The sequence below is a fragment of the Eschscholzia californica genome, unplaced genomic scaffold (assembly GCF_041429995.1).
Source record: "Eschscholzia californica isolate CP2 unplaced genomic scaffold, dmEscCali1.0.p SCAF_3, whole genome shotgun sequence".
NCBI classification, from domain to species: Eukaryota; Viridiplantae; Streptophyta; class Magnoliopsida; order Ranunculales; family Papaveraceae; genus Eschscholzia; species Eschscholzia californica.
In genome coordinates, this window is record NW_028238420.1 from 50796866 (window position 1) to 50823969 (window position 27104).

Here is a 27104-nt window from a genome sequence, read left to right on the forward strand (position 1 = left end):
CCACTTAAGGTCATAGTTCTATTCCATAAATCTCTCTAGATATTGTGTGTGTTTTCTCTTATGCTAGGGAACCTGAAATCAAGACACGAATCTAGTAAGATTTTTTTTTGGAAAGGGTTTTGAGAACAAAATCCTAGTGATACTCAATTATCTTTATAATTTATAGTTATATTCAACCCTAAATAAATGGTTTTTGGTATAGGAAGAGCACTGTTTAGTAAAGGCAGTGCGTTAGAAATGTCAATTTATGTATTTGCTCTTCCTTTACCAAATCAGTTTAAGGAGGGCGTTATAAGGATCACTTAATAAATAGTGCCAAAATAGAAGGACTTAGATAAAAATTAATAATAAATCTAATATTTTATTCACTTGTAGTTTCTCTCACGTAAACAACCAAAATCCTAATATCGTCACTACTATCAACATCACCATTGCTATTAAAAAACTTGCAAAATTTATCATCACTATAGTCTTAGTTTTGAGCTTTTAATGATGCCTCAAGATCTCATGAATGAGGAATCACCGTTAATGAAGGAGGCAACCTACATCAAGAAAGAAGATTCCTTTGACTTAAACGTAGACATCGACTTAAACGAAACCATCGACTTAAACAAGGACATCGACTTAAACGAAGTTATCGACTTAAACAAAGACATTTATAATTAAAATAATATGTCTCAGGTAAAGAAATATCATTTCTGGTCTTCCTCTATGGTTGAACAAACGTTTTAGGGTTTTAGGTCGTTTTTTCGTAAAGAATTTTCAGTTGGATCGACTGAAAAAGACAACAAATTTCGGTAGGGTCGGCTGAAAAGGACAACAAATTTCGGTCATAATGGCTGAAAAACACGACAAATTTCGGTTGAGTCGATTGAAAAAGATAACAAATTTCGGTAGGTCCCGCTGAAAATAGTAATAAATTTCGGCTGAGATGGCTGAAATTAGTCTGTTTTTTCAACCGCTCTGACCGAATTTTTTTAAAATTTTCAGTTGTTATTCGTGAATTTTTATTTAGGCTAAGCGAAATTTCTTTTATGTAAATGTCACTTATATATTTTTCGAGTTACATCCTTGTTTATATTCTTCATTGCAATATTGATACATGAAATCTTCAAAAGTTACTTTAGTTAGTGTAAAACCCTAAAAATCTATGGAGAAATCAAGCAATAACAAGAATTACAATCTCTCTATAGAGATGAGTATTGTGTTAGTCATCTAGGGTTTAGGTTTCTGTCTCTATATCTCTCTTTTTGAAACCCTAAAAATCTATGGAGAAATCAAGCAATAACAAGAATTACAAACTCTCTATAGAGATGAGTATTGTGTTAGTCATCTAGGGTTTAGGTTTCTGTCTCTATATCTCTCTTTTTGATAGAATCAAATAGATTTAGGGTTTTTCCCCTTTTCAGGATGTTTATCTCTCTTCTCTCTCTTTGATTTGATCGAAGCTTTTAGGTCGAACAAGATTCTCTCTTCTCTCTCGAAGGTTTTTAGTCGAACAGGAAGATACTTTCTTCTCTCTCTTTTGGTCCAAAATAGTTTGATGGGAGGGACCAAAGTATAAATTTGAGATATTTAAAAAAAATGTTTAGCCCTCCCTATTCTAAAAAGAGTGCTCTCCCTATCTAATGCACTGCCTTTGCTAAAAAGTGCTCTTCCTATACCAAAACCCAAATAAATGGAGAATCTTTCCACCATATGTCTATAGAAAAATCATAAGTTCTTAATACTATATTTACTTTAAGATTCATTAAAACAAAAACAAAAAAAAAATCAAATGAAAATCTTTGAATAAAGGCACCCCTGTTTTTTCCAATTCAGACATAGATTTTTGAATCATTTGAGAGCCGTAGAATTTTCCTCGATATTTTCACTTTACAACCTCACAGTTAGTGGGCAGTACGTGGCACCACGAATAAAACCTTATAAAAACCTCCCAACACCCTTGCACATTTTCTCTCTCTCTCTCTCTAAATCTCTCTCTCCTCCAAGTTGTTTTCAAAAACTCCTCCCTTTCTCCTCCCTCCCCATTCATCAACTCCACACTCTCTCTCTCTACCCATTCATCGATCTACTCCATCCCCAATTCAATATTTTCCCTCCTCATCAGCTTGATCTTAGTAATTTAAAGGTGGGTTTTTGTTTAATCTTGAACCCTAAAAGTCTTCAATTTGCTGATTCTTCAAGTACTTGGTATTGCTGTATGATGTCTTCTAAGGATCTAAAAACTTCCATTTACAAATACCCATTTCCTACTTCACAATCTGGTGGTGATAGTTTTCGCTCTCCTCGACTTGAGGGTTTCCCTCATTTCAACTCTCATTTAAATTTCAACCCCCCTGTTCCGCCTAATCTCGAACACTTGCATGAAGAGAGAGTCTGTTCACTTTTAAAGGTATACCTTCAACCTAAGAGACTTTGAATTAATATATGTACTGGGTTTTGCTTCATTTTTTGAATTTCAATCTTATTCTTCTTCATCTAATTTTCTTCTTTTTGGCTTGGGTTTTGTAGTTTTTGGGTAATCAAGGATCTTGGCCATCTCCTGCTGATGAAATTAAAAGGAGAGATGCAATTACAAAGCTCAAACAGGTATTACTCCAATATTTTGTTTTTGATCGAATTATTGTATTTGCTTTTTGCTTTTTTAGACATGGCATAAAGCTAGGGTTTTTATTGTTTTTGTCAACTTTAGCTTCTCCTGTTTTTAGATCATGTAACCGTGAAATTGATTATTCTTTTTAGTTTAAGAGAATGTTTTTAATCATTTTGTAGATAATAATGGAGTGGATTGTGAAAGTAGCTAGCTCCAGAGGATTCACCAATGATCAAATTATCAAAAGTTCTGCAACAATAAAACCATATGGTTCTTATGGACTTGCTGTAAGTGTATATTCTAATCTCCTAGCATTATACTGGTTGGATACTTATATCTGGCTCCATTAAAATGACAACAGCACGAGCACGACTCGATTTGCTTGTTACTTTTTTTTGCTGTCTAGGGTTTCTTTTGGTGGTTAGGTTTCTTTTGGTGGTTAGGTTTCTTTTGGTGTCTAGGGTTTTGATTGAATATGAATTACTTCTATATATGCGATTGAGATTATCAGAACGTACAATAAATGGAAATTTATGACGATATTAAACTCCTTCAGTTGGTGCTGCGGGAGTTTCGTGTTTCAACATGAGGTGTCGTGACATCAACCTTCTTTCCGACATGAACTTTTAAGTTTTAATGGATCAAAGACGAGTTGGTGTTATAACGTTTGAGATACGCTTTTCTTGTCTATTTCTGCATAGTAGGCAACACTCCAATTGTAACTAACTAACGGATACCTAGGTTTTGTCCTTTGCCCAAAAGGTTGCAAGAGGATCACAGTATCACACTACCCACTAACGAAAACAACCAAAAACTCCTGAATCACCGATGTAGCCTTGATTTATGGTAGATGAAACTTGCAAAGTAGAGATCGGTCCTATTTTGGTTGTCATGAAAGAGAACAAAATCTTAACTAAAATAGTAAAAGAAGGCAAATGGCCGCCGAGATCCAGCACTAGATCTGACTTAGTGGTTTGCCTCCGGGAAGTCTCAAAAAGCTTGCACGTGGACCTCTTAACTGCCGCAATCCACCAAATACTGTAATTGAACCTGTCGCGTTTTCTTATCTACATTAGGAAACTGGTTTTCTATTCTGGAAATTCAGTAAAACTTTTGTTATTAATGCTTTTGATTTAATCTAGAGATGTCTTAAAAGTTTAATTACGGACTACGCTGCCGGTCTTTCTTACTTGATAATGAAATGCCTACTCACTCAAAGTTTCAAACACATGGTTCAGAATGTCCAACTGATTGTACTAAACTTACATTCAGGTTCATGGAGCGGATTCAGATATTGATGCCTTATGTATTGGTCCTTCCTTTGTCACCATGGCTGTAAGTTTCGCTTCATTGGTTTTTCTCTGTATCCGAAGCTCCAACAATGGCGGGGACACCCACCGATCTTTGTGACATGAATCTTACTCTTCACTTTGAACTACTTTGACTTCGTAGGAGGATTTCTTTATTCTTTTGCGTGATATGCTAGAAAGTAACTCCGAAATATCAGAACTTCACTGTTTGAAGGATGCTAAGATTCCTTTGATGCGTTTCAAATTTGATGGGATATCAATTGATCTTCCGTATGCGCGACTCCCAATACCAAGTGTGCCTGATGTAAGTTGTTATAACTATGTTGTTCATTTTAGCTGCTCCTTACTATTGAAAATGAACGGATTTACTGCTGCTTAGTAGGTCTCTTCAAAGTCATTTAGAATGTTCCATAGCCTACTGACGTTCATTGTCTAGTTTTACGTTGTATTTTAAATTCGTGACCCATTCTATGCTTGTTAAACTGCAGAATGTGGATGTCTTCGATCAGTCCTTCTCAAAGAAGATTGATGAGACTAGTTGGAAATGCTTGTCTGGATTGCGTGCTAATATCCGTATTCTTCGACTTGTTCCACACTTCAAGGTAATTTTCTGTGTTTGTCGTGTGGATGGCATCGTGGCATCTCATGTCTGCCTTAATCTTCACATCTGGTGGCTCTAAATTATTTTGAGTCCGAAAACTCTGCATAAAGTGGCTAGAAATTTCTTACTTGTGTTTCTATTAGTATTGAACGTGCTTCAGGATTTTCCTTGTGGGCAGTTTGCTTTCTTTGCCAATCTTATATAGTCTTGTATTCATTTCAGAAGTTTCAGTTGATGCTGCGATGCCTGAAATTATGGGCGAGAAGACGAGGAGTGTATTGCAATGTAAGGAAAATATCACTGTCTCCTGCCTTCTCCGCATTTAGATTTTCTTGGTTTTGTTTTGGAGATGTCATGTCTTCATGAAATGCTGATTGAATTAAATGCCTGTTTGCAGTTGGTTGGATTTTTAGGAGGAATCCATATGGCAGTTCTCACAGCATATGTTTGTCAGAGATATCCTTCTCCCGGCGTCATCGCCTCAATCTCAATTTTTTTTGAAACTTTTGCATGTTGGAATTGGTCCAAACCAGTGATGCTAGAAGGCCCGTTTCCACCGGCAAATATAAAACCTCGCTGGATGTCCATACAGTTTCCGTGTGGCACACGGCAATTTTGTCGTTCCAATATGACAAATAGTACGTTCCACAAGATCAAAACAGAGTTCATTCGTGGACGTACAGTGACCAAAGTAAGCTTCTTCTTCCGCATTTTGTGCTTATTTACCGGCTAATTGTATGTTTCTGTTTGTGGACTTGGAGCTTGACCAGTAACTATGTTTTCGCGTCACGGGATGTGATGGTTGTTTATGTTTTCATGACGAATACCAGTTGATAGCATTGATACTAACTTGTTTTGGTTGCAGAACATTCTGGGGCCAGATTTTAACTGGAGCAGTCTATTTGAACCTTTCCCCTACACTGAGAGATACAAACGTTTCATGCGGATTTTCCTTGCCGCTTCAAGTCAAGAGCAGTTGAGAGATTGGGTGGGGTGGGTGAAATCACGCTTCCGTAGTCTCATTTTAATGGTAGGTTTTAACCATAACTTCTAGTGTTGCAGATGATGTAGAAGAAAAAGAAAGTTAACTATTACTCTTTTGGGTTCTGAATTATAATTCAATATTTTATGCAGCTGGAGGAGTCCGGTGTAATGTGTGATCCTAATCCAACTGAGTTTATCGATCAACAAGAAGCAAGGCCAAACACCGTTTTCTGTTGGGGTTTGACATTTGGTCGAAAATTCACTAATACAGAAGAAGTTGAAAAATCTTTCAGGACGAGTATCGCTAGTGGGTATGATGGCTATTGTGGGACGCTGGAACTTTCAATCGTTGATTCTTCTCAGTTGCCAAAGGAAGACCAGCCTAATAATAATCAGAGCCAGCTACCAGAGGAGGTTGCTCTTTCTGATCATGAGACCAGAACGGAAACAGAAGTGCACACAGATCCCCTCGATATCTCCAACCCGCAAAATCCCATCAACTCGCGTCATATGCCTCATGGTGGTGCGTCGACAGAGCCCGCCAGTGAACGCACAAGAGTTGTGGGGGTTTGAGAATGGTGTTCATTGATCCTTTATTTTTTTGGAGCTTTGAGCTCGACTCCCGGGAGGTTCTTTCTTCTTTAATATATATATATTTATACAAGGGAGTGATAAACTCAACTTTTTTAGGTCGTCGCCAGAGAGTGTGTTGACAGTTTGAGATTGGGGTTACCATCATCAACTCTCAAGAGAAAGATTTACAGTTTAAAAGAGAATGGGGTGCTGGAGGTGGTGGTGGTGTAGTATTTTGAAGGAAATAGTTATACAAACAGATGTAGATCATCTGTATATCCATGCATACATACCTTAGGTCTTGTTTTTTTTCCCTTGTTGGGATCAGATGTTGTTGATTAACAATGTCCAACCATTTTTCTGCTGTAAATTTTGTTTGGGTTGGAACTATTTTGTGTTTGTGAATGTTGTCACTTAACTAGCTTTGGAAGAGAGGTACCAACTGGACTGGCCTAGGCTAGCCTTTATAGGGCCTCACAGGGCCTTGGCCAGACCAACTCAACTGCCCCGACCACCGTTAAGTGTGGGCTGGCTCAGGTGGTTAGGTTCGATCTACTCCTCGAGAAGAGATTAGAGCCCTCATGAACCTGGCCCGTATGTATGTACCTGATCAGGCTCAGATGGGCAACGGTGGCGGATGTACTACCCACGAACCTGTCCAATTACTCCAACTATCTTGTTAATAGTCTGTCTGAGCCCACCCGATACCGACTGCCCAGACAATTTCCACCTCTAGAAGAGATGCATGAGCACTACTAGCTAGAGTTGGTCCTTCACAGTTAATCTTAAGATATTTTTGAAGTTGGTATGAAAACTTAAATCATGCAAGTTGAAATTAGGTAAGTATGGGTCCAGTGGGTTTTTCTTGGATTTGACCCATAGACTTAGAAAGACATATGTACGTGTATTGCATGTGATGAAATTTAATAGATGGTGCTTAATTATTTATATCCATTCTATAAATATCGCCACCAATACGAAATGAATTCTAACCTATCATAAAGTTAATACTCGTTTTATATACACGAGATGACGCATTGATGATTCTCTCACTAGTTCTACAGGAACTGATTTTCGTTTAAACATATCATTATGGAAAGCTAGTGATTGCAAACTCTATTGAAAAATATTTAACGACATTCTGAAAGCAAGAACTATGTGATGTAATACCGTAATAGATACAATTTATTTGATAAAATACTAAATTTTAAGCATTGAAGCACAAAAAGAAATGAAAGCTCAAACTACATATATAAAAACATAAAGAACATCAAATAGTAAAGAATGTAGTAAAAACATTACAAGTATGATTCTGTTCATACAAGAAATCCTGGAGATAAGTCCAGGGGGTGGTAATAACTAGATACAATTGTGGGTCCAAGGAAAAGCCTTTATCAAAAGACAGAATAAAAATGCTAGCGAACATGAAAAACTACACAGACTCACTACAGAAATTTTTTTGGACTTGTCAAGATTTGTGTTTTTAATGAATCTGATTCATTGAACCGCGAATCATGACAAACCACATATGATTTCTATCTAGAGTCTGCCTAGTTTTTCTTGTTTTCTAGCATTGCTCAAAAGACAAAGAGAGCAATCAACGGGGTTTGACAATTCCTTCATTTCCTGCCAAGATCAAATACTTATCCTTCCTAGTAAGCTTAGTACATTGAAACCCTAAAGCTTGAGCAAGATCCTTCTGTATATCATTGGCAACCCTAATTCTTGATTCATCGCCACCATCATCATCATGACCTGTGGTGGAGGCTCCAGATACTTGATTAAGAACCTTAAGGGTATAAGCAGGGTAAGGATTCATTAAGAAGAAAAGTGGGTCCAAGCATTTCAAACCACCAGCAGTAGTCCCATAAAACATGTTAACATGAGCATCCATAGCAACAGGAACAATAACATCACTCATCTCAGCAAACAAAGGACTAAACCTAAGTAGATAAGGTTCCCTACAAGTGGTTCCTTCTGGGCATACAATTAGGTCACCTTGACTTAACAATTTCTCCATCATTTTTGAATCTTTTACTCTGTCTCTTGTTAATCTAACTGTCCTTATTGGTGCTAGTACTTCTGAGAGTCTACTCAAACTATATGTCACTGCAGTTATGGGTGATTTTAGGGCAGCTGATAGGTATAGTGGGTCCAATAATGTTCTATGGTTACACACATATAGAACTCCCTTCTTCTTCTTCTTCTTGTGTGATTCATTATTATTATTGTTGTGGGTGGTGGTTGAAATTGATGAGTTTTGATGATGACTAGTAGTAGTAGATTTGGTGGTGGGTTTTGATAAGTTGAGTCTTAAACCAAGGAAACTTAGAATAGGACCAGAAATTTGGTAGGGTAAGGAAATAGCAGTGAGGGCTCTGATTATAGCAAGGAACAAACCAAATGGGACCCACATAAATATGTATAGAGAGTTAAGTGGGGTAGGTTTAAGAGCCAATCTACCATCATGAAAGATAAGTGGGTTTGGGTATTTTTCTTTTGACAGATAATGCCAGCTTCTTTTATCTGCTTCACTCACAAAGTAGATCTCCTGTTTTCATTTTCCAACAACATATAGGTAAGAATATTTACTATGAGAGAGAGAGAGAGAAGAAAGTCTTCTTGTTGTCCTCCTAATGTAAATCAAACAAAAACACAAAGAATATGTATATCTAGATAGAGAGAAAAAAGACAAAGGAGTTGATTGTTGATTCTACTCCTAGATTAAAGGAAGAGGGTAACTTACTATTTCAAGGCTTATTGTCCATTTTAATCTATGTTTGTCCTTTTCCTAGATTTAGAATATAGTTTCTCTAAAAACAACAAATTTTGGAAATCACTATGGGTTTGTCATGAACGAAAAATGACAGAATGCTCGGCCCATCTCTTGACTGAATTCCGACTGAGATCAGCCGGGAGACGGACCAGATATACCAGTTCCAAAAAGTCATGGCAGTTCCGAACATGAAACTAAATGAACACATAAGATGGACATGCTCACACCCCTTTTCTAACTTTAGCATTTTATCATTTTACAAAAGCTCAAAATCTCATTAGTCCATTTTAATCAAATAAATAAAATTTAGATGTAAGGGAAAAATTCAAATAATTTTTTTTATTTCTTCTTAGGGTTTGGTCGATATTTTTGACATTTGGTCACACTATTGTTTTGGTATTGATAACTAAACTAGGAAAGACAATCATATAATTACGCGCAGGTACAATCAAAATAGGTTTCACACTAGTCCTATGGATATTAAATATCTTGCTACTATTGTTTAACTACAACACTTAAGGCCCATAATGATTATGGGGTAACATGTTTGTTTTCTGGTCGAGGAGATCAGAGTTCAAATCTTATTGTTAAAAAAAAAAATAACAACTAAAGCATGAATAAAACACATATACTTGTATATATTTATAAGTAAACAGAGAGTGTGTGTGATATTATATACCTTGCAATGGGAGAACAATGGATGATCAAGAAGCTTGTTGAAGCTACCAAAACCAACAACTAGATCAGAACTTTGTAGTTTGGGATCATCATTATTATTCATTCCAAAAATTTCATCAAAAGCTAACTCAGAAGACTTCTTCTTGTCTTCCATTAAACCAATATAATACCCTTTAAATGTCTTCAACTCTCTTCCAACAACAAGATCAATTTTCAAGTAATCTTTAAGAAAACTTTCAACCATCACTCTTGGAAAATCACTAACACCCACTTTTTTACCTCCTTTCATCAACAATTCAAACCCTTCTAACCCAACATCTTCCAAGTAAAACTTAGGCAAAACAGCACTTCCAACTCTAAATTTACGTTTTCTAATCCCAAAAAAGCAAACCATAACCATAATTTGAATACCCATTTCTTCATCAACTAAACAAATAAAAGGGTAAACAAGTAAAAGAAGTAAAGCTCTAAAAAACCCACCAGCTTCAAATGCCACCAACATGAAATATGGAAACATACAAGATGACTTCAACAAAGAACCTTCCACATCAAATATCATTGTTTTGTTTGATAATACTTCATCTGAATTTTGATTAAAAGAAGGGTATTTATGTAATTTGATTTGAGATGAAGTTGATGATGAATGAATATTACTACTTCCTTTTCTATGAAGAGATGATCTAGGGTTTCTGCTTAATCTTCTAAATATGATTCTTGAAAAGAAAAGTAGAAGTGATTTGAAGGATAATGCCTTACCAGCCATTTTGAAACCAACTTCTTATTCTTCTAGTAGTGTGAAGTGTTCAAATTTACAAACTTTGGGTGAGGAGTGAGGTATTTTATATAAGTGTGGTTAAATAAAAACCCATACTTATTGAAATATATTACGAAAATGATACTAGTTTGAACTTTGAAATGTACCTATTTTACCCCTCTAATGCGGAGAATTTACAATTTTATAATTTGTACCATTTCCCTCTGAGGCTTGCCTGTCAATGTAATAAAGACCAGTAGTAATTCTCTTCATTCTTCTTTACCCTATTCTTATCTTCCAAGAAATAAGGGTAGTACGCGTGGCAAACTTTGATTGGATCACTTGGAAGGATAATGTCGTTCGGATAATAAATACTCTGCCACACGTACATATTTTGAGTCGAACATCTGTTTCATCGACAATAATCATTTAATCCACGCGTCAAATGATGTGAATACTTTGAATATTTTAGTCCCAAGACTTTAGTATGAATTTTTATTTTAGGTTAGCTTGCCCATGTATTGAAATCAATTAAGTCAAAACTCATTTGAATTCGTTACATAAAAAGGTGGGAAAAGACATACATATATTTGAGACATGTCTAAATTATTTTAGTTTTTTTTTTTTAAGTTAAAATTATTTTAGTTTGGGAGGTTATAACAGATCCAGTTAAAAATACTATCAAACATTTATTTTTGTAGACAAATAAATACAAATGAATGAGATTGGTAGCAAATAAATTAGATCGAAATGATTGTTGCCTTTTCACATTTTATTGATAAAGTCAAGTTTCTTTTTTTTTTAAGCATAATGTTGGGCATTGGATATTATTTTACAAAGCAAATAAATTTAATGCTCTCAACCAGAACATAAAGTTTGGAAGCCTGGAAGGGAGGCTGTTTGACTTGACCTTCTAGAGGAGTGGCAGAGGGAGAGTGGCAGTTGCGTAATTAAAGGTGGGTATTGGGGGTATTGTGGAGTATATGATGATGCCAGTAGGGAAACGGTTGGAAGATGGAGGGCAAGGGGCTAGAAACAGCACAAGGCAGGGACCAGCTGCTGAATGAAGGAAGGGTCATGTGGTGGCGCAGTGGCAAAATTTTTATGAATTAATTCCTATTTGGCCCCCTACTTTGTGACCAGCTTCTTTTATGGCCCCCTAATTTCTGTAAATTCAAATATGTCTCACTTTTTTGATGTAAATATCCTAACAACCCTTCCTATAAATATTTTTTTTAAATAAATTAAAAATAAAACATGAATTCTACCTCACTTCCATCTCCACCACACATCTCTCTCCACGTCACATCTCTCTCTCCATCTCACGTCTCTCTCCAACTCACCTCTCTCTCCAACTCACCTCTCTCTCTCTCCAACGCACCACTCTCTTCTCCGACGAAGGTCGCATTCAAAAAAAATTTCTCTCATCTCTCTCTCCTAGTCACCTATCTTTTCTCCGACGAAGGTCGTCGGTCGGAAAATTTTTCGGCCGGCGACCTTCAAACATAAAACAAAAAAAAGTCACTCATCTCTCTCTCTAAACACTCAGGGGAAGGGGTTTTCCTTCGCCGGAGATCAGGTCTGTTGAAGAACAAACTAGATCGGCCTGTTCCTCAACAGACCAGATCGACCTGTTAAAGAACATACCAGAACAGGTATGTTCTTCAACATACCTGATCTCCGGCGAAGGGAAACCTCTTTGCCGAAGTGTTTAGAGAGAGAGATGAGTGATTTTTTTTTTTTTTTTTTTTTTTTTTTTTTTTTTAATGTTTGAAGGTCGTCGGACGGAAAATTTTCTGGCCGACGACCTCGGAGAAGAGATAGGTGACTAGGAGGGAGAGAAGAGAGAATTTTTTTTAAGAAGGTCGCCTGACGGAAAATTTTCCGACCGACAACCTTCATCGAAGAAGAGGGTGGTGAGTTGGAGAGAGAGGTGAGATGGAAGTGAGGTGAAATTCATGTTTTATTTTTAATTTTATTTTAAAAAATATTTATAGGAAGGGTAGTTAGGACATTTACATGAAAAAATGGGGTCATATTTGAATTTACAGAAAGTAGAGGGGCCATAAAAGAAGCTGGTCAGAAAGTAGGTGGCCGGTAGAAATTAACTCTTAGATTCATCCCCCTATTTGTTACTTCTCCCAGCCTCCCACTGATGTGACGGCTTTCTCAGTTGAACATATTTTTTCTTTATTTGCTCCATGCTCAAGTGAGACTTCGTTACTTTACTCGAAGGTGCTGATGTAAAAAAATGTCTTTCTGTTATATCAGCATGAAACAGGGAGTTGATGCATGACAGCCTCCGTTAAGTTGAATGTTCTATTAAGTCAGGTTAGATTCTATCGGTTATTCCTGCATCCAGTTCTGGTTATCTGTTCGTTTGCTCATGCTCCTTGTTCCTTGTTCCTGTTCCTAGCTCCTTGCTCTCGCTCCTTACTCCTTGCTCCTGCTTACTGCTCCTGTTCGTTTGTTCCCAAAGGGAGAAAAACCTGCAAAGGGTTCGTAATCACTCCGACGCTCAAGACAGTCAGGGCGCTCTTTGCAGTAAAAGAATGAATATTGATTGATCCTTTCTGGGGGCGAGTTGTGGGAACTCAGAGTTTCTTGTGATCTTCTAGGGTTTAGAGATCGTGTCCTTTGAAGGACGATTTGAGGGCCTTTTATAGGCTTAAGAGGCGGCGATGATTGCCGTGGAGGGAAGTTTTCCCTTTGTGTTTATCTCGGATTCATGATAGATGAAAGTTCCTAAGTTCAAGGATATTTCGTAGATATCCTGCCGATGTGATAGATCTTTGGGGAGAAGTTTCCTCCCTTGGACGCGTGAAGTCCAAACTTGCTTAAACACTTAGAGATCTGTAGCCGACTGAGATCTCTGTGGAGATTCTGGGATTAAGTCGGTAGATTGCTGGCGCGCTTTGCCTTCCCAGTTCTGGGCGTAAGACATCGACCGAACCTACGTAGACCCCTCCATTCCTTTAGAAACCCCAGGGCTGATCCATTCGTTCCAAGGGTTACAGGGTTGGTTTCCTCTAGCCGACCTCCCAGTTAGGAGAGTACTTGATGGGTCGTCAAGGGTTCAACTTTCTTGCTACCTTAAGTCGGGTTGACCCAATGGACTTCCGGTCCGATCTTGACTCTTCAGACGTTAGTCAACGTCTGGACATTTTATACATCATCAGAAGGATTGGGAGAGGTAGCTGATGGAGTGATGAATAGAACTTCTCAATTCACTTGGACGGTCACATTAACCATACATAATCAAATTTGCCCACCCCAACCCCCGACTGATGTGAATGTTTCTCACTTGAGCATATTCTCTCTTCATTTGCTCAATGCTCAAGTGAGATGTTGGTACATCAGTCGGGAGGGTTGGGAGAGGTAACAAATGGAAGAATAGAACTTCTCCACTCACTAGGCCTGTCGCATTGACCACACATAATTAAATTTGCCCACTCCGTCACATGACTAGAAATTCTTTGTAGAGCGAGAAGGTAGCTAGTTTCACACTACTATCTTCTAATTTTTTTTTTTTGATGAGATACTATCTTCTAATTTAAGTCACCGAATTTCATAATGATAATTTCTATTTTTCCAGACCATATATCATACTAGTAACTTATAAAGATAATGTAGAAATCCAAAGTTTTAGGTATAAAATGTGATCTACTATCTCCTGAAGTCAATATTGTTAGACCATTAATAAACTTCAACTATTGGTGAGGGCCTCAACACAACTAAGAAACGTCACATTATAGACAACAAATTAATGAATAAGACATAAGAGCCCTAAGCATAATTAATTCTTGAGAACTCTTCTCGTGGCATTATCATCTAATGCAATTATATAATTGAGTTGATTAGAGTTTGAGATCGTTCAAAAATTGAAAGGAACTCTTTTGAGTCTTAATCTCTTGATTAATTATTGGGTTAGTGACATTCTTACTCTATTTCTTTATCCTCATGGCAATCTTGCTTTAACTTAACAACTCTCTTATTGATGTAGCCTGCTGGGGATGTTGCTTGTTTGATTTTGGCTCTTGTGACTGTGACAGAACAAGTCAATTTTTGCTTCCTTAAAATGGTAAAAAAAAGTCTAGGTCAACTTTTTTATTCTACTGCAGCCCTGGCCATGCATGCATGTCTCATAATCAATTGTTATCTTTTCAGTATACTGAAGTAAACGGTATTGGGTCCAAATTTCTTTGCTTAGAGCCTTAGAGGTATGTATGGGTATTACTACATACAAAAAAAAGTCACGAGTAGTAGTGCTAACCTATGACCATTATAGTCATGATCACATTATGGCTTACTAAAAGTAGTACTTTGTAATTATGACTCCATAAGTCATTGTATAAGCTCTTAAATAGTGATGGTGCTATTGACAACAACTATATGTCTCTTTTGAGAGAGAGAGAAAGAGATAAGAAATATGTTTTGAGAGTTACCCAAGAAATGCAAGATACAAATTTTCAATATCATTGTCGAGAGAAAAAAAAATGTCATTTCCATCTTTATCTCGTTTTTGTTCATCCGAATGAAAGTCTTTATCACTTACACTAATTAATCAATGTGGGTTCTTTCTCTAAATTCGTTTTCTTTGTCCAACTAATAATAGCTAGACTCCCAATAAACTCCATACTCTAGATATATATAACTTGGAGCTAATTAATCAATCCTTGAAAGAAAGAAAGAAAAAGGGATTTCTTTAATTTATACCATGCCCACAGAGGCACAGACCATCATGCTTGACTTGGTCAAGTTAAGTGGACAAAGTTACCTAGTTAACGGGCTTTCCCTCTTTAGCCCAATGGGCCAACAAACTTCTTTGTAGGATTTGAGAATCATTCCACCCAACTGATATTTTACCCAATCGGCTTTCATATTGGTAAAAAGTTCTTGATTCATCAAGCAATTTCACATTTTTCTTTAGCTATACCGTTCATATTCATTAACTTTCAAAAGTGTATTTCTTAGATTATTTTTTCCCCAATTTTTATGTTTTGTGGCAAAAATTATCATATCATTTACAACTGTTTTTTTTTTTTGGAAGCCGACTATGTTGTCGTTACATTTTGGCATTTATACATCAAAGATGTGATAAGTTCGAATCCCGCCAACTCAAACTCTAACATGACCAGACCTATAGCCCAACTTGTTGTTTTTGTTAGTATCTCATATCTTAAACATTTATAGTTGATTTTGAAGATCTTTTGAGTTTTGAATAATATTGGGCTTTAAATATTTGTTGCATTTTAGAAATTGAAAATCACCTTTCTTGATTTTGCTAAAATTTGTTGCCAAAAACAATTACATGTATTACTCATCTACCACATATCCCCTAATGTGAAACCTACATCAATTTGGTGGTTACATTATTATTAGCGTTAAATGTTACCATTTCCAGTTAGCCGATGTCTTTTCAACAAAAAAAAAAGTTAGTAGATATCTGTATAGCATTCATTTGTTAAAGTTTTAAAATATACGATAGAAATTTTATTTTTTGTGTTGAATTGTTATAACGCCCATTCTTTTATGACGTAAGAATATATAAGTACGTAGCTACATGTTGTTATTTTTCGAACCCAAAACCTGAAAGGTCGAAATAAAATTAGTGACGACGAGTCTAGCGACCACGCTGAGGGTTGTTGGGTGAAGAGGGTTGGAAGGAAGTGAAATGGAGATGATCTATCTATCTATATTCTATATTTCTATATTAGTGAGTTATGACATAGCAACATTATAAAGAAATGAAATGATATTCTCCCTCCTTTTTTGTAGGATTCTCCTAATAACTATCATAATATCATTTCCCCATTTGTTTGTCAAATATTAATTATTATTATTACCAACAGATCTCGTCTAATTCCCCCCCAGAACTCATCTGATTCACTAACACTAGTACTACTACTACTACTACTACTACTACTACAAGTACTAGACTCCCCTCCACCTGGGTTTCTTTAATTCTTAGGTCTGTTTTCTTGCTTGCAGAGACAATCTCAATTCAACCCAAGAACAGAAAAAGTAATTTCTTCTTTCTCATCATTAATTGGTTTTAGTTTTTTAGCTGTTTGGGTTTTGTATATTTTGGCTTCATTCCTTCTTCCATGTTTACTGTTTTGTATATATAATAATATAAATACAAAAGAAAAATAACTTCTAACTCAAATGAAGATGTTTGATTCAGATTAGTTTTTACTAAACTTTGTCATTTTCAGGTACTCAATCATTTTTCACTTTTCTTCAAGGCCAAAAAAAAAAATGGTACATCTTTTCTCGGACAATGAGAGTTCTTTTGATCAGGAAGGTGAAGAAGTTAAGTCAGAGGATGGAGTTTTGAATGACCCTCCTAGGTTTCGAAACACAATTGAGGTACATACAAAATATCACTTCACTTTATTTGCACATTATTATTAGCTACCATATATATACATTTAAATGGCATGGTATTCGACAAGGGTATCCGAGTGTACTAGTCTAGTACGTGACTATAGATTTTGATTTACTCTTTCCTATTCGTGATTATGTTGTTTAGTTTTAATAGTAGATTTTAACGTCCTTAAGTAGTATTAAATTTATCATATGCTTCTATTTACTCGTACTAACAAGCTGTCGTACAATCGTATTTGCGTCGATACTAGGGAAATCTTGCAACCTCATCTAGGACAAAGTTAAAATCATACTTCGTAGGGATGGGGTTCTCACCCGCTCTTGTTGACAAAGCACTTGAGAAAAATGGTACGTCTCGTCCAAACTACTTTATCCGTTTTGTCTAAATGCATTCATATGCGATATTGCGACTGTTTTATGTGAACGATAACTTCCACATTCCGTTTTACTTGTATAATTAATCGTTATGGTATTGATCTTCTATTGAATCTAGGTGAAGGCAATGTTGAGTTGTTATTGGAGTCTCTTTTTGCATATTCTGTGAGTAAAATTGCTTCCATGATGTAATATTTGTCCATCTATCAATGTGTAACTAATCAGCAAGATAATTTTCGTTTGTTGTCATCGATAACTAAATTTCATGTTATAGTTCTTTGGGTTTCTTGGATTTAGAAAAGATAAAACTTTGCTAATACCATGTGCTTTGGATTGATTAGGCTATTGAAGAACCTGCTCCTGACAAGTCAGGTCTGTCTGATGGAATCTTTAGTCAAGATTTTGATGAGAATAGTTCTGGTTTTTCCATTGATGGTGCAAAAATGGAGGTAACCTATATGCACAGCTGCTGTTACTTGTATCTTTTCATTTCAATTTTTTTTAGGGAAGGCAAAATATTGGCCCAGGGACTCTCATTAAGTGATCGTTAGCGGCAAGCATTCATGATTCATCTGATATAGATGCAGTTTACATTGTGTCACAGTGGCCCAGATGCTTTTTCTTTAGATTAGCACTTCATTTTCTCATGATTCTATGGCATTAACATGCCAGCTTGTTTTAGTTTATCTCAGTGACACAAATACAGTGGTAGAATTTCAGCTAGCTACAGATAGCTTCATCATCGATCGGCTTATGAAGGAAGGTTGGGATGTTTAGGATCGTAACATATGTGTTCACCTAGCTACAGAAAGCTTTCTCCCCATGATAAAACTGCATAACCGTAGGCCACATTATATTGGAACCAGCACTTGACATGGTCCCAGTGTTCGATACCAAATATAAATGCACCCTCGGAAACCAGCTTTCAAGGGAAAGGTTCCCTTGAGTTCTATGTCTATATGTATTGCGAAAAAGTCTATGCTTGACCGGAGGGGAAGCTCGAAATCTAAACAGCTTTGTCCATTTGAATCTTCTGAGTCTGATTTTAGTTCTTTATAAATTACCCGGGCATCTTGTTTTCATATACGTCAAAAGTAATATAATTGTTCCTATTATTAGTTGCACGAAGTATTTCTTAGCTTGGTTGACACGAGCAGCAAGTCGGATGTAATTTTCTCATAGGTGTTGCTGAAACACTGGTTTCCTGTTCCCCATTGTGGTGACTCTTACGTTTTTCATAATTTTCCATACATTTTGCTTAAACATTCTCTATACCATTTTCTATATAATGGTTTAGCTTAACTGCTCTCATTCATTTGCAGAATCTTGATGCGAAACCAGAAATTAAAGAGGACAAGAGAGCATGTCTACTAACAATGAATTTCGCAGTAAAAGCAGTTGACTTCGCAATAGATAGGCTTGGTAGGTACAGTTTTTCTATTGTTATTAATATCTTATATTGACTTCAATTATTCACGTCCTCTCTTCATTTCAGGTGAAGATGCTCAGGTTCACGAGCTTGTAGATTTCATAGTTGCTTCTCAAATAGCTGAGAGCTCAGGAAAGAATGAGGTATTTTCCTGCACAAAGATGACTCCATTATTATATCCTAGCTTACTTTAGTACTAAAAGTCTAAAACTTCACTAGAGTATAACTAGTTTGAGATCTTTCAATTAGATTGGTCAGATTATCAAGTTTGTGATGTTAAAGTTCGTCACAGCTAACATGTTAACCGTGTCAAATTGCTTCTCCTTGTGTGTTACTATTCACTGTCTGTACCGAGTCTTCAGTAGCCATCTAACACTAACATGTTTCTTTTAATCTTTACAAGGAGTCATTGCCTGTGACAACGGATAGGACGTTCCACTTGCTTGAAATGGGTTTCACTGAGAATGAAATATCTTCGGCTATTGAAAGATATGGTGAGTAGCTTTCAAGATAACATCGAGCATTCAGGAGATGAGATCCATCCTAGTTAACATGATATTGTTAACAAATCTCAGCAGTACTCTTATATGACTGCAGTTCATACACATGGAATACGTCTTAGTTTATGTCAAAGTAGGGACTTCACTTGGACCTCTAAATACCAACTCCACTTTCTTTCTTTCTCCTCCAGGATCAGATGTTTCAGTTCAGGAGCTTGCGGATTCAATATTTGCAAAACGGTTTGAGGATACCTGTCCTGTAAGACAAGAGGTTTGTCCGTCGTTTCTTTAGTGTATCATGCAGGTCTATTCTTTCATTAGGCTGTGTCGTTCTTTATTTAAAGTTGGGTACCTCTCTGTTTTTTGCAGGACGAATTATCCTTTCCCGATATCCACGATTCAAATAGTAAAAATGGTTGGACGCCTGTTGAACGCATTAACGAAGATGACAGCAAATCAAATGGTATGCATGGTTCACAGAGTGGAAACAGTTGGACATCAGTAGAAAGTCTTACAAAGAAGGGAACCAAACGTCGGTCTTTTAAAACTTTATTGGCAGAAACTGACCACGACTTCGGCTTCAAGGATATAGTCGAAGGTAAGAAGCCAAAACTTGAGTATGATGACTATTCAACTTTTCGACCGAAATCCACCAGTTATTCTATGACCTTTTCACATAAAGAGCCGTACCGATCAGCAGAAGAGCCGGTCAATTACATAGAAAGGCCACAAAAACTCAAATCCAACCATCCCCGTCTCCTACCCCAGTCAGTAGCAAAACCTCCTTATTTCTTTTACGGAAATGTTTTGGATGTGTCCAATGATGCATGGACTAAAATATCACAGTTCTTATACGCCGTTGCTCCAGAGTTTGTGAACACTCGTGTTTTCTCAGCATTAGACAGGAAGGAAGGTTATATTCACAACCTTCCTAGAGAAAACAGATCTCATATTCTTCCAAGGCCAGGACTGGCCATTGCAGATGCATTGCCAGAAACAAAGCCGTGGTGGCCATCATGGGATGCTAGGAAACAATTGAGCTCCATCTGCTCTGAAACCAAAGGAGTTGATCGTCATTGTGAGAGAATAAGGAAGGTTTTAATTGATTCACAAGGGTTTCCCTCGAAGGAACAGAAGACAGATATCATCCGTCATTGTGAGACGCTGAATCTAGTTTGGGTGGGAAGGTACAAATTGAGTCCTATGGGAGCTGAACAAGTGGAGCGGATACTAGGCTACGCGGTTGGTCACACAGAGATGCTGAAATACGACCCCTTGGAAAGAATCACATCACTCAAATACAGCTTCCAGACAGACACACTAGGATATCATCTATCTGTTTTAAAGCGGATTTTTCCACAAGGGTTGACTATGTTATCGCTATACAGTGGTATAGGAGGCGCAGAAGTTGCTTTACATCGGCTTGGGATCCGTCTTAAATGTGTTGTATCAGTAGAAGCATCAGAAACAAACCGAAAGATACTGAAGAGGTGGTGGGTTAATACCGGACAGACAGGAAAGTTGGTTCAGATAGAACACATTAACAAGATGAAGATTAACAAGATTGAAAGTCTAGTAAAAGATTTTGGTGTTTTCGACATAGTAATATGTCAAAACCCTTGTACATGCATGTCTGAGAATGGCAAAATGACGGCAGGCTTGGACTTCTCTATGTTTTATGAATTTGTTCGCGTTCTACAGAGAGTAAGGAGCCCATCGATCGTGAGGTAGATCGATGAAAAGTAATTAGCTTTTACGTTCAATTTTTTCTCTCTACGTTTGTTGTGTTTTGTTTTGTTAAGAAAGATCTTATATGGTGGTGTGTATTTTCACATTTTTACGGCTCATGAATAATCCTCAGAACCCTATTTCGAGAAACAATTCTGAGATTAAAAAATCAGCATCAATAAACAATATTCTTATAGTATTATTTTTTTTTGGTGCCTTAAGTTGTTAATTATTGGAAAGAATATGCACCAACCGGACAAGGAGTAGTTAGGTAGGTAGGTGCAGAGTTTTAGTCCAAAGTTGCCATTTTGGACCTTCAACAAATTCTTACACCTACCACCAAGGAATCCATGCATTTCTATTGAATCATGGGTGGTTCTAAATTGTCCCTGTGATTGTCAAGAGGAGCTCTTCTTTAGATCCCCACTCAAGACATTATTTCAAGAGTATTCCTTACCAATCTTTGTCTACACATTATAAGGTTCAAGCTCTTATAAGATGAGAAAGTCATTTTCGATCTCATGACTTCTTTTCATATTTCCAAGGATTAAAAAATGCCATAAGTTTACAACTTTGTCTTTCATCTTTCCGAAAATATAAGAATTTAACCCGACGTGAGTATGTTATTTTTTAAGGCAGGTTGAACTTTTTACAATATTCTTATTATTTTTTGGCAATCAACATTTCCTGTCTGTTTAAATATTCTCTATAACAGATTGTCACAGCAAGAGGAAGGAACCTAAAAAGAAAGTCCTACCTCCTACCACCACCAACCAACTAGTTGAATTTTTTGCTTTAAAAATGGAGTACCAAGTTTCTTCTATTTTTCTCTCTACCTTTGCGCCTATCCGAAAATCTCTTACTTCTGAACAGGAGAAGATAATACTAAAAGTAAGCAAAAAACCCAAAAGTCTTGGTTTTAGTTTCTCATTAAAATTTGAATATGGGTATTCAAACTATTGGTTTTAGTTTCTGATGTAAGAGAATTTCCTCCATGTTTCTCTTAGAAACTTGTATTTCACTAATTCCCTGTTTTTAGTTGCAGATATTTGGATAAACTCACTCTTTTTAGATTTTTAAAACATCTGCTGTCGAATGGGATCCAAAGAGGGGCCTCCTGCAGTAACAGTTCATGTGACAGGGTTTAAGAAATTCTATGGAGTTGCAGAGAATCCAAGCGAAACAATTGTACGTAATTTGAAAGGATATGTTGAAGAAAAAGGAGGGTTGACAATTGGTAGTTGCAATGTTCTTGAGACAGCAGGAGAAGGAATGCTTGCTTCCCTTCACCAAATACTAGAATCAGCTCTGAAAAACTCAGCAGGAGAAATTATATGGGTAAATTCCAACTTTTTGTTCTCTTGTGATGTTTCAATAATAGTTTCTTAATTGATTCACTTCTTACTATTACAAGTTCTTCTGTTATTTAGATTCACTTTGGGGTAAACAGTGGTGCAACGAATTTTTCCATTGAACATCAAGCTGTGAATGAAGCTACATTTCTTTGCCCCGATGAGCTCGGATGGATGCCTCAGGTTTCTAGTTTGTACCTTTGTCATTCTAGATTCTATAATTTTGTGACTAATCAATGACAAACTTTTCGAAATTGTTTACTCTTTGTTTCTAGAATGTTCCGATTGTTGCGGCAGATGGAGACATTTCGCGGATTAGAAAGGTAAAAGGAAGTCAGACTGGACTTGTTTAAGTAAACTATATTATTTGGGTTGCTCTTATAGATTTGTTTTGAATACAGACTACTCTTCCTGTTGACGTGATTACGAAAACATTGAGGAAGATGGGTTTCGAGGTGAATAGTTCTGATGATGCAGGGAGGTTTGTATGCAATTACGTCTACTATCAATCTCTCCGGTTTGCAAAGGAACATGGGATCAAGTCTCTCTTTGTACATATTCCTCTTTTCTCGACTATAGACGAGGACACCCAAATGCAATTCGTCGCTTCATTATTGGAGGTACTCACTTGTTTAAATTAACATTTTTCAGGCATCAAAGTTGTCTTTTGTATCACAATGTTATTAGAGCTTGGTCCATGAAAGTGAACCGGTCGACATAGAGGTACTCTTCATGTGTATTAAATTAATGTTTGTAATAACAATTCTCGTTTAACATAAAGATTTATGATTGTGAAGTTCCTGTATGTATATTTATATTGTGTAATAAAATACTCTTGTATGGCGATCGAGTACATGGATTCTTGTTCTTGTACATGAGCATATTCCGTTTATTTTGATTTTCATCATGGGACATCAGCCTCCGGGCCGAGATAAGATAAAGATATGTAAATAGACAGTTGAAAGCGATAAAAGAGGAAGAACATTGCAAATGGGAAATACTTCAACACATCGAATGGGATTTTTAACTCTACTTATTACGAAAGTAATAACCGATTAACTACCCATGTAATCACTATAGAGCTAATTAAACAGTTTATGCTAACTTGAATATCAAAACCACCATTTTTTGCTACTTCTAGTATGAAACTAAGCAGGCAAAAAAGGCCCAGAGTAGATAAATGCCTAGTGGAATCTATACAATATTCTCTAGATAGAAACTTTCTAACAAGCCGATGTAGACGTCTCTGAGATTGACTCGGGCATCCCTTCCAGTAAGCAACTTATGAGAGGGATCGTTTGTGTCTGTAGAGTTCCATAAGCATTCCAACAGAATGGGTCATTTAAAGTTCGCCCGTCTTCAGGTAGAAGCTCAACATCTGATATTGTTATATTCGTACAAGGTACCGAGTCACTGCACGCAATATGTATCGGTTTACTCAATACGTTGTAAGTTCCCTTTATATTCTTGTATGAAATGTTATTTACAAGTACAGCAGATGTTTGATTTTGGCAGTCTTTCGTGAGGCAGTAGTATTGGTCTACTATTATGCAATTCTTCACGTTATACATTCCGATGTCCTGAAAGGTTACATTAGAAACTGAGCCATACCCTCCTTGCCATGTCTTGATCCTTACACCGTTTTCTGAGTCTATTATAGCTGCATTTCTTACTGTTATGTTCGATAAACAGGCTTGTGTATTTTGCATTCCGAGACTTCCAATGCTTCAAAAAGAAAAAACTTTTTCTTTATGTTGTATACTAGCTTCAAGAAACTATTCTCACGTATTGAAGTATGTACCTGATTCCATGACTATGAATGCAAGTTACATTGTCGATATGAACGTCAGAACAACCAGCTCCAATTGAAATGCAGTCATCACCTGTTTAACATCGTAGATTGGATTTTTTAAAAGATGAATTATGAAATGTTGGTAAGGAGTTGATTTTGCTTACCGTTGGCTATATTGCAGTTGGATATGCCGACTGATATGGTATTTTCGATGTGGATTCCGTCTGTGTTAGGACTAAATGCAGGGGAATATATGTTGAGATTTTGTACTAGTACCCCTTTACAATTATCAAATTTTATGTGAAATTGAGGACTATTAATGATATGTAGATCACTGACCAGCAGATTGGAGCTCATGAAGAACATTATTAACTGGAAAAAATGAAAAACAGAACAAGAAAGTTCAGTATAAACCTATATTCACTTTCGGAAACTCAAAGTGGGTTTCGCCTGAAATACTCACTGCAGGACTGTCACAAGGTCCTGCCAAGGTCGTTCCATTTGGGCCCTGTATAGCACATTTCATCAGATAAGCATCAAAGTCGATTTTTATTTTTGGTGGTAGAATCTTGTTAACAAGAAGACTTAATATTCGAAGAATAACAATTGGGCTTACCCTGTGAGGTTTGCATGGGAGCTCCCACCATTCTTCTCCATTCCCTCTGATGGTTCCATTTCCTCTTAGGACCATCCTGTCAACTTGATTAAACACAAGCCACTGCATTGGGTTGTCAGTTTTGGGCCAAAAGTTGGGTCCACTAGGCGGCATCAAAACTCCGTCAACCTAGTCGAAAACCAAGCTTATATAATAAGCACTTTTAGATAAGAACTTGTAGTAGTAATATACGTTTTTTATTAGAGTTCTAATTACTTGAAATGTGAAGCCTGGTTTACAAGGACCATTAAAGCTTGTTGAAGTGATCATGAAAACAGAATTAGCCGGAGCAAGAAGGACACCAGATTCGACCTCGCACGTAGCTTTCCAAGCCAACATGAATGCAACAGTATCATCAGTTAAACCGTCTCCTACAGCTCCAAAAGTCTTTACATCAAAAGTGGTTTGGTTAATCCCAATATTAACAACAGAAGTGATATCAGTTGCGGAGAAATAACTTGAGTGAGCATTCATCGGTTCTCTGCGAAAATGGGCGTCGCCTTTTCCATTGCTCAAAGTACTGATTGAGAATAAGACAAGTTCAAAAATGAGCAAGAATCCATGTAAGAGCTCCATTGGTGGGTGAGAAATGAAGGCCAGGCAAGTATTAGAACAAAATTGCAAGATGGAAGATCATAGTTGAGCATGTGCAGGAGAAGTTGAAAGAGAGAGTTAGGAAACTCATGTGAAGTGTGTTTTAGGCAGGCCAATTAAGAGGGTTTGAGGCATGATTATAGTTAGTTGTTCATCTTTCCCTTCTTTAAACAACCCTAGCTAGCATGACAAATCAGTTTGGTTCATACAATCTTTGCTTTTGTAATGCACATATACATAATAAGCTTGAAAGCCTCCTCCTAGACAATGAATGGCCTATAATCCCAAATGGGTCGTTCGAAAAGACAACTCCAGTCTCAAAACATGGTTTTTTTCTTGAAAAAACAAGATTCATACAATATTAATTTCTCCTCTAAAGTTTAAAGTAAAAATATATATTCATAGGCGCATTATTGAAGTGTTTATTTTAGTTTCGATAATAAATATTTCAGGTTGAGGAGGTCCTTTTCTCCCTCGAGGAACTAGAATCTAAGCTTGTTTTTCATGGTTTTATTTTTCATTGTATGGCACCCCAAATGACCATATATGAATCTCTCTAATATAATATTTTTGACTTCTTGTCGTTATGAAATAACTAATCATTTTTGTTGATATAAAGAAACATTTTGCATTCAACATGGTTACTAAATTATACAATATGATAATAGTATTAAGTAAAGGATATACATCTACATACAGAATGCATCCAGAAAATATGATGTAATTTGTTCGGTTGGTAAACATCAAATACGCCGGATATATTTATTTGTGATTAACATCAACTCCTTGTGACTGACTTAGGAGTCTGTCCGAAGTCAACTGAAGCGAGTTGACGAATGGTAAGGTCGATTATTGTAATCTACTAGAAATTGAAATGGTACATAGAAAACACATATATGTTCATAACTATAGTGAAACACATTATTTATACCGTATAATAACACATGATCAATATTACGATTGACATCCACTTGTACTGGAATTTGTTGTTTTAAGTAATTTTCTATCATATACCGTAGGGCCATAATCAAGTTTCACTTGAACATACGCTTGCCGTGTCTCTAAAAAGGAAATTTAACAGGTGCCGCCGGTTTCCCAAGTTTCCATGGAGGGAAATTTAACAAGTACCCTCTCAGATGCTTCTCTTAAGCTTCTGTTTGCACCGACCATTCGCTCTGGTAGTTGATGATATTGGACGTCGCAAATCTATGGAAGAGGAGCATATTACGATTGATGATCTATCATCTTACTTGGGTTAGCTTGTCAACTGTCCCAACCCCAGTGCCTTTTATGGGGTAATTACAATTCATTACAGAGGATTTCATTTTCCGTATAACAATCCTAATTACTAGTCTTTGTAATGCTTTTGTTTATAAAATTGTATCTCTTACTTGGTTCAGGTAATTGATGACCACAGAGGCCCCGAAGCTGCAGCTTATATGAGAAAGAATGCTATTAACTTCGATTGTGACAGACTTTTACTGGTGGCAAATGCCGGTGACTGCAGAGCAGTACTCTGCCGGAAAGGAGAAGCGGTTGAGATGTCCCAAGATCACAAACCCATTTATCCATCAGAACTAAGTAGGGTAGACAAGTTAGGTGGGTATCTTGAGGACGAGTATCCGAACGAGGTACTCTCCGTAAGCAGAGCTCTGGGAGATTATGACTTGAAACTACCAAGGGGACCGGCCCCACCCCTGAGGGCAGAGCCAGAACTCATGCAGGCAGTGCTGACAGAAGAGGACGAGTTCTTGATAATTGGATGTAATATGCTTGTTGGCAGGGGACGACAGAGAATCGTCATCGTCATCTTGTCTGTCTAGATGTGGAGACAGAAGAAAGAGAAGTGATGTATACTAGTAATGTTTTGAAAAGGAAGAAAGAGGATGCTGTTTGTGGCTGCTTCAGTTGTGGGGGGAGGTTAGAGAAAGCAGCTATCAATTTTGTAGGTTGGCCGGGTTGGGTTGGGTTGGGTGTAAATAACAGTGGTTGGGTGTAAATAACCTTAGCAGCTAGA

At 36.8% G+C, this 27104-nt stretch overlaps 5 protein-coding genes and 1 pseudogene across 10 annotated transcripts; 4 read left to right on the top strand and 2 right to left on the bottom strand.

Moving 5' to 3' along the window:
- The first annotated feature begins 1869 nt into the window (after positions 1-1869).
- LOC147551485 (nuclear poly(A) polymerase 3-like) lies at positions 1870-6452 on the top strand. Its single transcript, XM_086667917.1, has 10 exons — positions 1870-2395; positions 2515-2592; positions 2776-2883; positions 3869-3931; positions 4049-4210; positions 4395-4508; positions 4730-4792; positions 4905-5198; positions 5373-5537; positions 5642-6452. The coding sequence occupies exons 1-10, from the start codon at positions 2204-2206 to the stop codon at positions 6062-6064; spliced, it is 1662 nt and encodes a 553-aa protein (XP_086524043.1). The 5' UTR covers positions 1870-2203; the 3' UTR covers positions 6065-6452.
- A 771-nt stretch (positions 6453-7223) lies between these two features.
- LOC147551486 (putative glycerol-3-phosphate acyltransferase 3) lies at positions 7224-10368 on the bottom strand. The gene is made up of 2 exons (XM_086667918.1): positions 9520-10368; positions 7224-8615 (listed from the first exon to the last, which is right to left on the bottom strand). Exons 1-2 carry the CDS (start codon positions 10279-10281, stop codon positions 7662-7664), a joined length of 1716 nt encoding a protein of 571 aa, XP_086524044.1. The 5' UTR covers positions 10282-10368; the 3' UTR covers positions 7224-7661.
- Positions 10369-15902: 5534 nt separating this feature from the next.
- On the top strand, positions 15903-20896 carry LOC147551487 (putative inactive DNA (cytosine-5)-methyltransferase DRM3). The gene is made up of 10 exons (XM_086670506.1): positions 15903-16296; positions 16491-16644; positions 16914-17010; positions 17156-17202; positions 17379-17486; positions 18360-18459; positions 18533-18609; positions 18870-18960; positions 19158-19237; positions 19336-20896. Exons 2-10 carry the CDS (start codon positions 16534-16536, stop codon positions 20695-20697), a joined length of 2073 nt encoding a protein of 690 aa, XP_086526632.1. The 5' UTR covers positions 15903-16296; positions 16491-16533; the 3' UTR covers positions 20698-20896.
- Positions 20897-21079: 183 nt separating this feature from the next.
- Positions 21080-26382, top strand: LOC147551488 (uncharacterized). 5 transcript variants are annotated; one of them, XM_086672263.1, is made up of 7 exons: positions 21080-21308; positions 21410-21585; positions 21734-22032; positions 22125-22229; positions 22322-22369; positions 22448-22666; positions 26169-26382. In XM_086672263.1, exons 3-7 carry the CDS (start codon positions 21790-21792, stop codon positions 26271-26273), a joined length of 720 nt encoding a protein of 239 aa, XP_086528389.1. In that variant the 5' UTR covers positions 21080-21308; positions 21410-21585; positions 21734-21789; the 3' UTR covers positions 26274-26382. The 5 variants fall into 5 exon arrangements, with proteins under 5 accessions (XP_086528389.1, XP_086528391.1, XP_086528393.1 ...); XM_086672265.1 differs by lacking the exon at positions 26169-26382 and having other exon boundaries at positions 22448-22899; XM_086672267.1 differs by lacking the exon at positions 26169-26382 and having other exon boundaries at positions 21740-22032; positions 22448-22899.
- Positions 23031-26197, bottom strand: LOC147551489 (polygalacturonase At1g48100-like). 2 transcript variants are annotated; one of them, XM_086672260.1, is made up of 6 exons: positions 24710-26197; positions 24455-24622; positions 24302-24346; positions 24003-24210; positions 23848-23929; positions 23031-23459 (listed from the first exon to the last, which is right to left on the bottom strand). In XM_086672260.1, exons 1-6 carry the CDS (start codon positions 25067-25069, stop codon positions 23270-23272), a joined length of 1053 nt encoding a protein of 350 aa, XP_086528386.1. In that variant the 5' UTR covers positions 25070-26197; the 3' UTR covers positions 23031-23269. The 2 variants fall into 2 exon arrangements, with proteins under 2 accessions (XP_086528386.1, XP_086528385.1); XM_086672259.1 differs by having other exon boundaries at positions 23031-23771.
- On the top strand, positions 26273-26910 carry LOC147551490 (putative protein phosphatase 2C 49 pseudogene; annotated as a pseudogene).
- Positions 26911-27104: the final 194 nt, after the last annotated feature.